General features: G+C 43.4%; 1 protein-coding gene across 3 annotated transcripts in view; it reads right to left on the reverse strand.

Annotated features, from left to right (window-relative positions):
* Window positions 1-17772, reverse strand: part of CACNA1H (calcium voltage-gated channel subunit alpha1 H) — a 382070-nt gene that overhangs the window by 109588 nt on the left and 254710 nt on the right. For all 3 annotated transcript variants that reach the window (XM_040439279.1, XM_040439277.1, XM_040439276.1), the window contains exons 8-10: window positions 16173-16265; window positions 6394-7171; window positions 2254-2654 (exon numbers count right to left, since the gene is read on the reverse strand). In XM_040439279.1, the coding sequence (XP_040295213.1) occupies window positions 2254-2654; window positions 6394-7171; window positions 16173-16265 (1272 nt within the window). The remainder of the gene's footprint in view (window positions 1-2253; window positions 2655-6393; window positions 7172-16172; window positions 16266-17772) is intronic.

The raw sequence follows: 17772 nt of genomic DNA on the forward strand, positions 1-17772 counted from the left end.
GCCCCGTCCGATGCCCTTTGCCTTCAGACTTACCCCCATCCCGTTTCCTGTTCGTAACTATGCTTCCACCATCCCACACAAGAAGCTGAGATATTGAGAGCTGCTTGATGAGGTCCTCAAACTGTTGAGGTGCTTTAGCCAACCCTTCCTCCTCCGACATGGAATTATCAACATCGTTGCAAGGAATCTTGGTTCCCTGACTGGTGATAATGGTTCTACTGGATAATGGATTCCATGTGACCCTACAGAGTGGATATTATGCCACAGGATAAAAATCACCAGGTCGTTAAGTGAAAAAAAGACAAGGCCAATTATGGTCTCAACGGCTTGCAACTCAAGTCCTCCTTTCATCAGGATCCACTGGGGACACTGATCTGATATAAAATGAATAAATGTCAAGTGAATGCCTTCATTAGATATTATTGGGAAATTGGCAAAATCAACTTCTCCCCTCAGAACCAGCCTGTCTAGGGTTCAGTGCATCCTTCTGCCTCTGGGCCGCCATACCGGTGTCCTTCTCCCTGCCCCTGCTCTCCTGTGTCTTCTGCTGCTGCCGCCCACCTGGGAGCATACCGACTTCCATTTATAAAAGGACAACGTCAATGTGCCTTTCTTTTGGCCATGCCTTGTCATCAGAGGAATCCTAAAGATCCTTCTCCATCTTCTTGTGCCTGAGCAATAGATTCTTTTAGGTTCAAGTACTGTGCAAAGATGTTCTTCTGTCCTGATATGGATCTGGTTTGTTTTTTGTCATGTCTATCATCTACACCAGTGGTCCCCAACTCTTTTTTGCACCAAGGACCAGTTCCATGCAAGACAATTTTCCCAGGGACCGAGTGGGGGTGGGGGTTCTGGGGCGGGGCTTAGGGGTGGGCGGGGCTTTGGGGGGTGCTGGTCGGCGCTGACTGATTCAAGCGCATAACAAAACACAAGGTGCATATTGAAATATATAACACTATATAACAATGGGGTTAATGGCATCAGGTACATGCTGGAGTAACTTACTGTTAATATGAGGCACATTGTTTTATCAATTTGGACCTGCATGTGCCTCACATTAATAGTAAGTAACCTCATCATGTGTACCTCACATTAATGGTTAACCCAATGTTGCCCATTATTTGATGAGGTGCTTGGGGGCCACTTACTTTTAATGTGAGGTACTAATGTAATAGCACCATGTACCTCAGATTAATAATAGGTGACCCGATCTTCTCAAATTATGGCTACTGGCAACATTGCGGTTAATGAGTCACATTGACCCCAAATCTTGCTGGCTGCCCGATACATGTTTTTTGCCTGCCTTTATTTTAGGCGGGCTAATAATCTTGCAGTGTGTGGCACAGTGTGTGGGTACCTGCGCTTTTCAGAGCACTAATGGCTGGGGACTGGAGAACACAAGAATCAGGAGGAGGCTGCCGTTCACCGAGCAAAAACGGAGACTGCGCAGCGGTAAACCCTCCCCCGTCCCTCCTCCTACTTTAATATTAGACACACATTCATTGGTGGCAGTGGTGCGGTGTGTCAGAGCCCGCTCACAGTATTGGGCTCTGCGGCCGCGTCATGGGAGGGAGGGATTCCCTCCCTTCCTCAGTCCCTCCATCCTTCTCCACAGATGTGCGCGTCGGGCGCGCATGCGCCTGCCCTCTGCTCTCCTCTCTCTTCTGCGGCCCGGCAAACTATCTTCCAGGGCCCGGTCCTGGGCCGCGGCCCAGCGGTTGGGGACCGCTGATCTACACTGATCTTTTCACCTGTCTACCATTGTGCCCGAACCCCACTACTCCCAACCTCAGCTTGTCTTTCGTTGAGAACCTACTTCACCAGCCTTGACCTCTGCCTGCCTGATTAAGACTTTAACTCGGTACTGTGTTTCTGGTGTCACCTACCCATTTTCACTTCAGTTGTTGGTAACATAGACTGGGGATTCGATGCAGTAAAGTCCAGATCACAGTATAGGGGTTTGAGGGTAAATACCAGGGAATCCCTTAAGACTCATTCCACTCCTGGGTTCAGCCCAAAGCAATATCTATAGCAACCCAGTCCATCCACATCTACTATAATGTACATGACAACCAGAAATTTGCAAAACTCAACAAATAAGGCAAAGACCGTAGATGGGAACGTTTGTGCACACCATGGACCAGTCCAAAAAGTCCTACCTCCATCATCTAAATGAGTGCAAAAAAACCCAGCTTGGTGGCTTCCAAACATGTCAACAATTTCTTAAGACAAAGCTTGTGGACCATCACCTACCTGCTCATGATATTCGATGCCCATGCTGAGGGTGTTTATCAAGATGGCAATCATGATCCCCCGGTTGAAGTACTTGCTGTCCACAATTCTTTTCAGCCGATTGGTGAATTCTTCCCAGAGTTTGCATATCTTATTCGCCTTTTTCTCTTTGCTTCTGAATGTCTTCCCTTTCTGGACGTGATCTCTTTGGTCTCCATGCCTCAGGTCCTGCGTGAACTCATACACTCCATTGGTGTCTGACTCGTAGCTGTCAGAGTCGCTGAGTTCCAGTTCTGGATTCTCCACAAGACTGGCGCAGTAAGGGCAGTTCTGGAGCTCACAGATGATCTGGCTAGGTTGGGGACTTGGCAAGGAACAGGGGACGCTCAGATTCGATAATTTGCTGGAACTTCGGCAAAGGCCTGCAAGGAGGAGAAATAAAATGTTAAACTCTAGCGATATGCCATCACATTTCAGGGTGGAAGAACCCTTTTAAGAATCACATGACCACGCTCGCTGCTCCTGATTTGTTGAGGAGTCACTTATTCTGACTCCTTTCATGGCACCACGTTGAGAACCAAGTTTGCCCATCATTTCCTCTTGAAAAGTTGTAGCCCCCATGGAGAGAGTGGTGGGTAGCAGGCTAGATTGGGCCCCTTTATTTGCCTGGCTGTGGTCCCGGACAGTACTGTACTGGAATTTAAAGGGGAATCTGTTGACAGATCCCCATCAGGCTAATCCCTATATTACTTAAGGTCTCATCTAAGAAACCAGGATCAGTCGTTTCGATTCAACTCTTAGATACGACTTCTTACAAAACTATCAGTCACTTTTAATACAGAGTTAATATTGATGCCTGCCTTTCTGTAAGCATTGTGCTGACACAGCCACAGCTTCCATTAAATTCACCATACACATGCAAATCAGTCTGCAGCTTTCATCTAAACATATGTGCTGTCAATGGTGAGATCCGCGCAGCGGCTTATAGGCGCTGTCCCCGAGGGAATGTTTATGAGATAAACACTGACGGAAAAATACTTTTGAAAATTTGCCTCGTTTATTTCCCCCATCCCCCTGAGTCCCGGGTGACATTGATCTCGACAAGGTGGCGTTCACATACTGATGTTGGAAATTTCTGTTATGGTCATGAGATCGGGTGCAACGTTTTCCTTCTCTATAGTGAATAACAGAAGCTGCATAAGATTTTACAGTTAATGGCCACCAATTAATCTAAAAAGGTCAGAAATTCATTTTTTTTATGTTACATTGCTCCAAATCCCCTGCATAGACATAGGGAAAATCTGGGATGTTGTACCCAGCTCCCCGAACGTGGTGGCCACTACACATACAACTGTATTGCTGTCCTCAGGACTGTCTGTGTGACTGCAGAGATGAGATGTGGCTGAAAGAAGCCGTCATGGAGGTCTGGGCCGAATGGAGAACATGAGGAAAGAGAACGTGTATAAATCAGAGGAGATGCCACTGGATGTAATAGGCATGTAGCGCTGTATTCTCCTGTATGTTTGGTAGTGCTGAATGTAATGTCTATCCAAATGTGTCTTCAGCACTAGGGCTGGGGGATTGGATTGAGAATTTAGCACATATGCATTGGGGCTTGGGTTGTAAATCTTCTGAGTCCCTGGGGAGAATTTATTAAGAAGTACAATCTTGGGAGGTCCATGCTTGAGTGTCTTAAATCTATGCTAGTTAGGAGTAGGCGTAATTTGGTGTAAGTGTAAATTTAAAGAGGACCTTTCATGGTTTTTATTTATTCTAGATAAATACCTTTACTTGCGGGGTACCCTCTTCCCCCGCTGATGCTGCCACCCTGCCTGTTTTTTGTAAATATCGCTCCTGCGCCCCACTGTGCCCCCCTGCAGTTTTCCCGCTCAGTATGTTAATACTGAGCATCGTTACAGGGAGGAGGAGACGCTAGGGTCCAATGGGGTGGAGAGGGGGCGTGACAAACACAGAGAGCAGGAGGAACTAAGGCGCACTGAAGTCCTAATTTGTCTATGGAATTAAACTCAGTTTTCTCTGGAACGGTGCAACGGATTTTCACCATCCAGGTATCATTTTCTTCAGCAGTATGCCCTGTTTAATAGGGTTGATCCTGCTGAAAGGTCCGACCCTGACATCAGGCAGCAAAATAAGCTTTGCGACATCTACCTAGGTACACCTAGATAGCTAGAAAGACGTTTGGGGGTACCATGGTGTTACAAGGTGTCCCCGCAGGACAAAGCTTACAGTTTACTCTGACGAGGCCTCTTGCGTTGCGTTCCATGCTGCCGGCTTTGAGAAATGGCCCGGCGCCCTTTTACTTCACTATAGCGGGGCACCCCAGAGCTCCAGTAAATGTTGCGCGATGTTACCAGGACTTTGTAAATGGCGTACGGTGACAGTGTGGTGGGAGGGACAGGCACCGGAGAACGCGCCGTACTTGCCGCTAGCCTGGAGGAGGAAGGAGCCACTCTCCTCAGCAGAACGCCGCTATCAGACATTAGTCTCTCTTTAATGGAGCCGTTTCTCTCCAGATCACCACGCAGCTATTTATGTAGTGCAAATGTATGCAATTATACTTAAGTGTTTATGTTCCCATGCTATGAAGCCATTGCTCGTGATTTCCTTCCACTCGGCGGAGGGGCAGAGTAATGAGTTATTCACAACTGTGATTATTACCTTTAACCATTATTATATAAGCCAGATCAGACCCCGCCAAGTCAAGGATCCAGCATAAATACTTAATAAACTCAGGACTCAGACGAAATATTGACTCCTGAGAAGCTGCAAGTCCTTTTTATAAACCTTAAAGGGATAGCCTGATTTTGACAGTTGAGAAGAATCCCTCAATAATAAGCTGATCATGATGTGTCCTGCTGCTTGTAACCCCCCCCCCCCAGTGATCAGCTGTAATTCATCAAAAATGTATTACTTTACCTGCAGCGCCCCCAAAGGGGAAAGGAGGTATTACATGACATCCATTAAAAGCAATGGGATGTGTAATGTATGGACGTGCTGAGTCCTCCAGGGCGAGAAATACTTTTTGCAGATGCTCTCTGGTCTGACAAATAATAAATACCCAGGAATACCATGTGTAGTACTTGAAAATGGGTGTCCGAAACCTGGCAAGTCACTTTCGAGGTGGATCTTTAAAGGATAACTGTTATATTTTTATTTATTTGCTAGTGTATTAGAGCTCAGCATGTATACCTGAGTTAGTATGTCAATGATTGCCAAAAGATCTGTAATTACCTTATAATAACAGCTTTCATTAATGTCTCCTGTCCCTTTCCACTGCTCCCTTAAAAGACCGCTGCTATGGATCATCTGTCTCCGGCTAGTAAGACAGAGGGGCGGTCCTTCACACTGCATGCCTGCATTAGGCTTCAGAGTGAGGAGGCGTGTCTCTCAGTAATCCAATCTGATTGGCTGGCAGGAAGCTGCTGGCTACAGCAAGTTTGCATGTGACCTGAGGGAATGCAGTTTTGACCTCAGAGAACTGGCAGAGGAGCCATCTTGAGAAGATCCTCATAATGTAGGATTCAAAACAGTCGTAACTAAGGGGAAAACTCAAGTAAACGGTGGTATGTGAAGAAACTAAAGATTGCTTTATGCATAATGCTGCTGCAGCAGTAACATATGCTAAAATTGATTTTTTGATGAAAATATGACAGTTATCCTTTAAGTCCAACCCCAATACATCATAATAATGAGACTGAATATTAAAGAGGTTTTCCAGCACTTAGATATTGATGGTCTAACCTCAGGATAGGTCATCAATACCAGATCGGTGGGTATCTGACACCCAACACCCCCACTGATCAGTTGTTTCGGACAGATGCCGGCACTGAAAACTATACAGAAGCAGGACGCCCCATCCACTGTGTATGATGAGGTACTGCAGCTCAGCTACCAGAACGGGAGCTGAGCTGCACTATGCTGGTTCTAGAAACTACATGGTGGATGGGGCCTTCCATCCACAGCACAGTTTCCGTCACATGCAGCTGCCACAAACAACTGATTGGTGGGGTTACCGAGTGTCGGATCCCCACCAATCTGATGATGATTACCTATCTTGAATATCAGAAATACAAAACAATTGGGTGGCTCCTGACTTTTGACCCACAGAACTAAAGATAACAATCAAGATATGTTCCTTACCCTGTTCTCCTACTACATGATGGATCTTTCCAAAGGACTCATTCAAGCTGACTGGGCTGTTCACCAAGCTGGCTGGAGTACTGCCGCTTCTTTTCCCTTTCGCCACAGTTCCAAGGCTGGCTTTACTGGTGGGTGAAGGCAGGATGGTGGGATAGTTCATGTTGGTGTGGTTGAGCCCAACATCCAGTTTGGTGTTTGAGGAAGCATTGGAAGACTTACAAGATTTCAACTGGTGTCCTTCAAAGTGGCAATCTGCATGGTAGATGCTGTGGACAGACTCGCTTTTGGGTGATGCATTCTGATGACTAGGGGATGGTGGAAGAAGCCTAAGTTGACTTTTGGGCTTCATGATCTTCATCTCCATATCACATATCTCGGGACTTGACCTGGGCCCACGAGGACTACCATTAGTTATGTGATAATGATGATGATGGTGGTGATGAATTAAGTGATGGATGGAAGTGATTCTTCGTTTGCACTTGCGACCCCGGCCCTGTCCATTCATGGTACTGTTTGGGTTGACTTTTTTCCGACGCTTGTTTTGCCAGTTATTATATAGCCTTAGCGTCCGCCTCTTGACTTTCCTAAAGATGTGACAGATGTACTTTAGTAACTCCTCGTAGCAACTTCCCGGCTCAGAGAAGCTGGCGATTGTGCTGTCGTTGGAGAGGTAACGAGCCCGCTGCTCCTGCATTAATTGATTCTCCCGCTGTTTCGTTTCAGAAAACTGTGTTGCTATCACAACCAGGCACAAGTTTATCATGAAGAAAGAACCCACCTAAGGGAATAAACCATTGAGAGTAAAAATTGCTTGAAAGGAAATCCGAGAACACAAGGCACAATGTTAACATCACAATATGATCGAAACGCATGGAAACATATCAGAGATTACCCAATGGAGGGCATATCCCTTCCACTTTGGTGTAAGCAACACGGTATAAAGGGCATATTTATTAAAAGATGATCTTATTAAATAGTGGAGGACAGGACGAAAGGTAGCCTTAAAGGTTATGTACACCTTTGGGGGCAAATTCTTTTTTATTATTGCATTGTGCTCATTTTGAGCTAAATTTTTTTTTTTTATTGGTCTTTATTAAAAATATGGAGCTCTTTTTTCTATACAGAGCTGAGATGCTCTAGTAGCACTCTTTGGATTTTCTGTCTTTTCCATCAGCCCAGGAGCTGGCTGACTCCTTATCTCTGCTTTCTGACCTCCTAAACACTCATTATAGCGCAGTTCTTATCTTACTGATAAGAATGTGGCTTCAATAAGTGTTTATGACCTCTCAGTAGTTTAGAAATAACATGTATTAGATGACTGGCACAAAGTGAAATGATTTTTAGCCAAAAATAAGTAAAATTCAATCATTAAAAATTCGGCCTTTAAGGCTGTATTAGACAGCCCGATTCCTTCCCAGCAATCACTTGCTCTATAGCGGAGGAGACCGCTGCAATTACATGCAGCGATCTCCTCCCCAGTATAGGCAGGAGTGATCTTTATACTCTTCCCTATACACAATCATTGTTTGCCGGCAGCAGATCGTGATTAAACATGACGCCTCCAAACGATAATTTTTAAATCTGTCAAAAGATTTGGATTGCCCAATGAATGATCATTTGCTCATTCATCGGGTTATCGGCGGCAGTATCACACTGCCAGATGATCGCTAACAAGCGTTACTACCCAACCATTGGCAAAATCCAGGTGGGATCTAATGTCCAAAGCTGTCCATATGTGTTAGATTCCTCTTGACTTCCCCATAAGCTTCTAGTGGCAGCTTATATCCCGTAAGGCATGTTGAAGTCTCTTATGTCCAATCCATTCCCCCCCATATGTGTCACTGGTAGACAGTGGGGACACCACCATACATTTTAGATATTAGGTTAGTATGGGCCGTTAAGCTGCCTACCTAGGGGATCCATCTAATATGGTCATATTTTCACTGACACAGATTACCATTAGTGAAGGAATCTGGAAGAGTCTTAGCAAAAACCAAAGTGAATACACAAGCAACAGCATTTACTAACCATTGAACAGCTGGCTATAGCTATAGCTACTAGAGATGGGTCATTGATCCAGGGAGTTATTCTGATTGCCTGATTGGAGTCGGGAAATAATTTTTTTCCCCCATAGGTGGGGAAAATTGGCTTCTATCTCACAGTTTGTTTGTTTTTTACTTCCTCTGAATCAACTTGCAGGATAACAGGCCGAACTAGATTGACAGATGTCTTTTTTTCGGCCTTATAAACTATGTTACTATGCCACTATTCTATGTTAGCTGCCTGTCATGGTCCCTCAGGTGACTGATGTCAGCAGATCAAGGAGACTGGCAGAGCGTGGAGGAATCTAACAGCCTCCTTGATTTCTCTTGATTCAGTGTTGATAGGGTTAATGACCACTTCCCTTGTCTCAGCTGTTGCTCAGTGGTCATCACTTTGACTATTTATAGTCTGACCCCACCCTTCTGACTATGCGGTAGATTGCTTTAGGTCAGTGCAGCTATGGATTCTATGTCTGCACTGGTCTTTGGAGGTAGCAGACCTCCGCACGACAGTCTTACAGATTCAGAAACCACAGGCGGCTGGTTCCGGTGGTGGTTACCAGGCCTGCCCTGAACCGAAGGTGGCTCTCCCGGACAGATTTTCTGGAGGTAGTGACAAATTAATCCGGTTCAGGGAGTTGTGTAAATTATACTTTAAGCTGCGTCCATACTCTTCTGGGAACGAGAGTTAACGTGTGGATATGATCATTTCTTTGCTTAAAGACTGAGACTGCTGACAAGAGCTTTGGTCATATGAAGGGAGTCTGTTTTTGTTGTGTTTTTGTAAATATTTGTCTGTACATTCAGTGTCAAAAGAAAAATGTTTAATCCCCAAATAACTATTGGTGGTGTGGATGGGGAGCAAGTAAACTTACTTTTGTCATTTACTGGTAGTACCCGATTTCTCCTGTCTGCCGAGGTGGCGCTAGAGTCCAAAACGGTGAAAATCAAGGTATTTATCGATAGTGGGGCAGGGGTTAAACTGATTGATGGACAGTTCGATTGCTTTCTAGTGCACTAGAGAGAAGCATTGATTCTGCACCTCTTACCCAAATATGCCTGTCGCAGGTGGTAAATGACATCCATTTAAGAGTGGGTGATTTCCATCAGGAATCTTTCTCATGTTATGTGTTGGAGGGTCTGCCTGCTCCGATGGTTTTGGGCTTACCATGGTCAAGCCAATATAACCCTACCATCGACTGGCAAGCGAGACAGATTCTCGATTGGAGTGATTTTTGCATGGACAACTGTCTTAATGCGTCTTTCTCTGTGGTCACCATTAAAACTGTACCCTCGTTCATTTCCGAATTTTCTGATGTGTTTTCTGAGAGTGGTAACCAGGAGTTACCCCCGCATTGGAAGTATGATCTTATTCCTGGAGCTAAACTGCCCAAATCTTGGTTGTATAATCTTTCGGAGCCCGAAAGAAAGGCTATGCGAGAGTATATCACCGAGAGCTTGGCGAAGGGTCATATCAGACCATCCAGATCCCCAGTGGCTGCTGGGTTTGTTTTTGTAAAAAAAAAAAGATGGTACCCTTAGACCATGTCTGGACTTCCGTGAGTTCATTTGTATTACCATCCATGATCCTTACCCCCTTCCTTTGATTCCGGATTTGTTTAATCAGATTGTCGGTGCCAAGGTGTTCTCTAAATTGGATCTGAGGGGGGCATATAATTTGGTAAGGATCAAAGAGGGGGACAAATGGAAGACGGCCTTTAATACCCCTGAGGGTCATTTTGAGAATTTGGTCATGCCTTTTGGGTTAACCAATGCTCCAGCAGTTTTTCAACACTTTGTCAATGACATCTTTCATCATCTGGTGGGAAGATTGGTTGTTGTATATTTGGATGACATACTAATTTATTCTCCAGACATGGAGACTCATCAGGATCATGTGAGACAGGTGTTACAGATCCTAAGAGAGAATAAATTGTATGTAAAGATGGAAAAATTTGTATTTGCTGTTCAGGAAGTGCAACTCCTGGGTTACCTGTTCTCATCCTCAGGTTTTCGTATGGATCCCAAGAAAGTCTGTGCGGTGTTGGACTAGGATCGACCCGAAAATATGAAAGCGCTTATGCGGTTTTTGGGATTCACAAACTACTACCGTAAATTCATCTTGAACTATTCGACTGTGGTTAAACCTTTAACAGACATGACTAGGAAGGTGGTAGATTTCTCTGTTTGGTCTGAGGCGTCATTACAAGCCTTTTCTGCTGTGAAGGAATGTTTTGCTTCAGCCCCCATTCTGGTGCAACCGGACGTGTCTCAGCCATTCATTGTAGAGGTTGACGCATCCGAGGTAGGGGTGGGAGCAGTTTTGTCGCAAGGTCCTACACCTAGTAAATGGCGCCCATGTGCTTTTTTCTCTAAAAAAAACTCTTGACTGCTGAAAGAAATTATGACGTGGGTAATAGGTAATTGCTAGCCATTAAGTTGGCTTTTGAAGAATGGCGCCATTGGCTGGAAGGTGCAATTCATCCTATTACGTTAATTACTGATCACAAAAATCTGGCTTACCTTGAATCGGCTAAACGACTGAATCCAAGGCAGGCCAGATGGTCGCTGTTTTTCACCAGATTTAACTTCATTGTCACCTACCGCCCTGGGTTTAAGAACGTCAAGGCAGATGCTTTGTCGTGCAGCTTTCCTGGGGGGGGGGGGGGGGGGTGATTCTAAAGATCCTAGTCCTGATTTGTCTGAAGGAGTAGTCATATCTGCCCTATATCCTGATCTTGAGGCTAAGGTGTTGGAGGCCCAAGAGGATGCACCGGACTCTTGTCCTCCAGGGAAATTGTTTGTTCCCTCAGACTTACGTCACAAGGTATTTGAGGAACATCACTGTACTGTCTTAGCTGGACACCCTGGGAGTAGATCCACTGTCAATCTCATCTCACACAGATTTTCGTGGCTGGGGCTGCTTAAGTGTGTTGAGGACTATGTGTCAGCCTGTTGTACCTGTGCACGTGCTAAGGTGACACATACTCGGCCTTCTGGATCTCTTCTTCCGTTACCCATCCCGTCCAGACCTTGGACGCATTTGTCCATGGACTTTTTCACAGATTTTTCTTCTGTAAAAACCGTGATCCTGGTTGTAGTTGATCAGTTAAGCAAAATGGAGCATTTTATAGCATTGCCTGCTCTACCTAATTCCAAGACTCTTGCACAGGTGTTTGTCGATAACATTGTGAAACTACATGGCATTCCCTCTGATGTGCTGTCTGATCCGGGGACTCAGTTTGTTTCCAGATTCTGGAAAGCATCCTGTACTCGACTGGGGGTACAATTGTCCTTTTCTTCGGCTTTTCATCCTCAGTCGAAAGGACAGACGGAGCGCACCAATCAGAATCTGGAGACTTACTTGAGATGTTTTGTTTCAGAGAACCAGGAGGAGTGGTCTTCATTCACGTCGTTAGCTGAGTTTGTCATTAATAATCGTAGACAGGAATCCACTGATAAGTTGCCGTTTTTTGGGGCATATGGATTCCATCCGCAGTTTAGCACATTTTCTGGTTCTCAAACTTCTGGTCGATTTGGTGGAAAATTCAAAATAACCTGAAAAAGATGGGCAACAGGTATAAACGTGTGGCTGACAGGAGACGTATGAATGGTCCGGACCTGAGAGTGGGTGATTCTGTGTGGCTGTCCACAAGAAACATTAAGCTTAATTAATACCTTCTTGGAAGTTGGGCCCAAGATTTATTGATCCATATAAATCACTGCCATTGTTAACCCTGTAGCCTTCCGTCTTGAACTTCCTCAGGCTTTGAAAATTCATAACGTATTTAATAAGTCGTTGAAGAAATGTGTCGAACCTGTTGAGCCGTCCTCCTTGCCTCCCGCTCCTGTCATGGTGGACGGTAATTTAAAATTTAAAATCAGCAGGAATTGTGGACTCCCGAGTTCTCCGTAGATCCCTCCAGTACCTCGTGCACTGGAAGGGTTACGGACCAGAGGAGAGGATGTGGGTTCTAGCAGCCGATGTTAATGTGAATCGTCTGGTGAAGGCCTTTCACAGAGCCCATCCTTATAAGGTCGGTCCTGGGTGCCCGAAGGTCACCCGTAGAAGGGAGGGTACTGTCACGGTCCCTCAGGTGACTGATTTTTTTTATTTTTCAAAAGCTTTATTTCACAAAAGCAAGTGTACAATCTTGGAGGAGTCAAACATACTGTACCTCCAGAAGAATGTCAGATTAACAATCAATGTGGACATTAAGTATAAACAATGACTTGGTCACATGAGAGGTCTATGTCTTATAATTTCTGATCTAGATATGATGGTGATTCTGGCATGGGTGGTTTCTGGAGAGAGTCAGCTGTCGCCTCAGGACTTGAGTCGGGTGAGTGAGTTTAGGGCTAACATGTGTGACAGGTATTGCTGAGGTAAGTTATTACTGAGGGTGTTTTTTACTGTCTCTTATTTAAAAACCCCTGTGAGTCTTCTAGTCGTGCCATAGGGCGTTGAACTTGTGAATTAGTCTCAATTCCCAAAAGGAAATTTCCTTGAATCTGTAAATCTGATCTACTTTAATGTACCATTTTTATATAGAAGGGATTTCCGTGGAAAGCCAATATTTGGGAATCAGAAATCTAGCCGCATTGATGAGCTGTTTGAAGAGGCCAAGATGGGGGATTCTACATGTTGTTGGGTAGAGGTTCAGGAGAGCAATCTCGGGTGTACACCTCCAGCACGTATCAGAGGCAGACGCAGAATACAGGCATGTTTTGTCAGGGGTCTTATACCATCTGGTGACGACTTTGTAACTATTCTCCTGTATTCTAACGCATCTGGATGTCTTATGTGGGGAGATAAGGATGTTGTCTATCTCCGGCGTGGAGAATGAGCGATTCAAATCTTTCTCCCATAGTCCAATGAACGCTGGGGAAATGGAGGTGTCTGGAGTCCGCAATCTATCGTACAGTTGGGAAATGATTCTTGTTGGGCCCTGAACATTGCTGATTAGGCTCTCCACCCAGACCTGTGGGCGGAAAAGGTCTTGTATATTGATGTTTTGTTGAATATATGTACGGAGGAAGTAAAGGGGGGTGGGATTGGGTATTTCAATTTGTTTCTCAAGTCTTCCAGGGTAATCAGGTAAGATTCATCATAGAGGCCTCTCAGTGGGATGGTGGAGCTCTTAAACTGACTCGGTACGCTATCTGTAAGGGCTCTAGGGGCTGAGTTGATTATGTCTCTGACTTGTAAAATTTGAGAGGGAAATGGTATTAGGAGTTGAGTGTCCTGTAGCCATTTCCAGGCGGAGATAGTAGCTTTCATTAAGAGGGAGGCATTAGGGGGAAGAGGGCGTAAGGTCTTATGGCCTAGCAGGAAGGCCCTAAATCTCTATGATTTCTCTTGATTCAGTGTTGATAGGGTTAATGACCACTTCCCTTGTCTCAGCTGTTGCTCAGTGGTCATCACTTCTACCCTTTATAGTCTGACCCCACCCTTCTGACTATGCGGTAGATTGCGTCATTTGGTTTTGGAAAGAGCCGAAGTGTGGTTCTCCCTGAGTTCCTGCTCATCCTTCTACAACAGAAGCTAAGTGTCTCGCTTGTTTGTATTTTGTCTTTTCCCCTTGGTTGTGGTTACTAGGCCTCAGAGAGATGCTTGTTCCTTCATCTTGGAAGGAATGGGTTGTCTCAGCCCTGTCAATATCTTTAGGGATCCTCAGGGTCTCCAGGGCTTCCAGGTTCCTGTGTATGGGCATTCCTACCTTCAATGGGTGCCCATACGGTTAGGAGTCAGGGCCAGGAGAAGGGTTCTTTAGGTGGGGACCCTTTCCCTTCCCCCTGGTTGTAGGTGTGGTGTTTACTCCTTTACCTCATCCGTGACACTGCCATATTCTATTTCTTATTTGAAATAATCTTTTTAATTTGGTTTATGGATTTGGAACATGCAACATCAAAAACATTATTCTGCAAAGAATCAAATTAAGGAAGCCTGACCTTTGCTTTGATTTGTGGTACCGCAATGGGGGCATCTACAACCCCTAATGTACCTATCTGGCTAAAGCTTAATCAGATCACATAACTGAGATCCTGACTGCACAACACCACTGTTTTAAGATACTATTAAGTAAACTAAAGATATACAGTCTTGGACTACATGACTATATTATTCATATGGCATTAATAGCCTATTTCTGTACTGTAAATCATACCATGCTTCTGAGATATGCAATTGTTAATTCATCACTGAAGCTTGTTATCAGATCTTCCCTAATATAATATGAGTATTGGAAATATTTCTATATTCATTTGAGGGTTGGTTTCCCTCACTATCCCCTGTGTTTAGTTTTGGGTTTTGGTTAAATTATTTTCAACATAGTAGTGTTACATCCACAGCCGCCACTGCTCTGCTCAGCTCTCTCGTGGCCTACACAGTCCTCCTGCAGTGTTTTTCTACTCCCACTTGCCTGGCTGCTGGGCTGGCTCTGTACCTCCATGCAGTTTATGGCCTGCTTACCAGCCAAGCCTTTCCTTCTCTGCCTGTAGGGTGCGTGCACTCCCTCCAGCTGTTAAAGGGTGCACAAGCGCACCCTAATCTTTACCAGCCATTGCATGGCAACCCTGGAGTACTTAAGGCACCTTCCCCTGTGGGAAGGTGCCTGAGCAATAGGTTTTCTAGCTTTCTAGTGTCCTGTAATTCTGCTTGGGTACCGACTTTCCACCCGTTCACTAGATTTTGACTTTCCGCTGCCTTACCCAACCTGTGCCTGACTTCTAAATTGACCCTTTGCTGTTTGGCATGACCTGTTTATCGGATTTCTCATACTCTGCCTGCTCTGACCTCATCCTGTCCCTGACTATGGTTTTACCCGACCCCTCGGTGCTCTGCCCCAGTGTCTCTTGACCCCTGTGGGTCAGCTGTCAATCACATGGAGATGACTCCAAGAGGTAGCGGCCTGGTTGTTCCCCTGCAATGAAATCCAGATCCATGTACAAGGGTGAGAACTGCCAGGATAACACACTTAGGTTTAGCCCAAAGCTAAATCTGTTACTTGACACAGTGTTTCCACATCCACTGCCGTAACAATTAGAACACTGAAAATTAATCAATTCCAAAACACTTTCTGCAAAAGTGGAAATACCCTTTAAAGCGGTGCACCATCTGGACAGCCCTAATTCATATACACTATTAGAGTTAGGGTACATGGATGTCAATACACAAATTGTGTGCATTTAGTTAAAAAAAAAAAAAGGGAATTCTTGTGAGTTTCGTACATTTTTGTCTGTGCCTGTGTAAACACATGCCGTAAACAAAAGCAAATGTTTTTGTTACATTGTTTTTGACGGCAGAACCCTAATTAGAGATGTCTCTGTCTACAGCCGGAAACAATTTGTGGATATATTCGACAGTAATTTTACATTAACCTCTTAACTGATGAATCAACTGAATATTTTTGCCTATAAATCACAAATGGAAGGACCTGGGACAAAAATCCCATCACCAAGTGATCGCCTCCATTTTACAGTTGGGGGCTATATGTTGTTGGATGGGATGACTTATCATCCAATGGCCATATGCTTTGTTACAGTGGCCAGACCACCAGAGAAATGTATTCATTGTGGGGTCTGAAAGAAATGGGATGAAAGAATATAAAAAAACAAATAGAGAATGACACTTCCAGGTCTAAATTTATCCCAGAACATAAAATGATGTCACAACTTGCAGAAAAAGTGGTAAACTCCCAACATCTGGTAGACAAATGTGACAAATCTGATACTTACTATTATAAGTAGTATAAAATATATAAAATTGTAAAAAGAATGTGCATCCATGACATAGTACATGATGTCCACCCACCCTTCCAGGGTTATAACCTACAGGAGAAGAAAGAAGGGAACGTTAGAACACAATGAAATGAGCACTTTACTCTAGGATAAGCTGCACCGATCCACAATAGTTATATTCTTGTACATAGAAGGCAGTATTATAGTAGTTATATTCCTGTACATAGGAGCAGTATTATAGTAGTTATATTCTTGTACATAGGAGGCAGTATTATAGCAGTTATATTCTTGTACATAGGGGCAGTATTATAGTAGTTATATTCTTGTACATAGAAGGCAGTATTATAGTAGTTATATTCCTGTACATAGGAGCAGTATTATAGTAGTTATATTCTTGTACATAGGAAGCAGTATTATAGTAGTTATATTCTTGTACATAGGAGCAGTATTATAGTAGTTATATTCTTGTACATAGGAGCAGTATTATAGTAGTTATATTCTTGTACATAGGAGCAGTATTATAGTAGTTATATTCTTGTACATAAGAGGCAGTATTATAGTAGTTATATTCTTGTACATAGAAGGCAGTATTATAGTAGTTATATTCCTGTACATAGGAGCAGTATTATAGTAGTTATATTCTTGTACATAGGAGCAGTATTATAGTAGTTATATTATTGTACATAGGAGCAGTATTATAGTAGTTATATTCTTGTACATAGGAGGCAGTATTATAGTAGTTATATTATTGTACATAGGAGGTAGTATTATAGTAGGTATATTCTTGTACATAGGAGGCAGTATTATAGTAGTTATATTCTTGTACATAGGATCAGTATTATAGTAGTTATATTATAGTAGCTATATTCTTGTACATAGGAGGCAGTATTATAGTACATAGGAGGCAGTATTATAGTAGTTATATTCTTGTACATAGGAGCAGTATTACAGTAGTTATATCCCTGTACATAGGAGCAGTATTATAGTAGTTATATTCTTGTACATAGGAGCAGTATTATAGTAGTTATATTCTTGTACATAGGGGGCAGTATTATAGTAGTTATATTCTTGTACATAGGAGGCAGTATTATAGTAGTTATATTCTTATACATAAGAGGCAATATTATAGTAGTTATATTCTTGTACATAGGATCAGTATTATAGTCGTTATATTCTTAAACATAAGAGGCAATATTATAGTAGTTATATTCTTGTACATAGAAGGCAGTATTATAGTAGTTATATTCTTGTACATAGGAGGCAGTATTATAGTAGTTATATTCTTGTACATAGGAGCAGTATTATAGTAGTTATATTCTTGTACATAGGAGGTAGTATTATAGTGGTTTTATTCTTGTACATAGGAGCAGTATTATAGTAGTTATATTCCTGTACATAGGAGGCAGTATTATAGTAGTTATATTCTTGTACATAGGAGGTAGTATTATAGTAGTTTTATTCTTGTACATAGGAGCAGTATTATAGTAGTTATATTCTTGTACATAGGAGGCAGTATTATAGTAGTTTTATTCTTGTACATAGGAGCAGTATTATAGTAGTTTTATTCTTGTACATAGGAGCAGTATTATAGTAGTTA

This window comes from Bufo bufo, chromosome 7 (genome assembly GCF_905171765.1).
Source record: "Bufo bufo chromosome 7, aBufBuf1.1, whole genome shotgun sequence".
Taxonomy (NCBI): domain Eukaryota; kingdom Metazoa; phylum Chordata; class Amphibia; order Anura; family Bufonidae; genus Bufo; species Bufo bufo.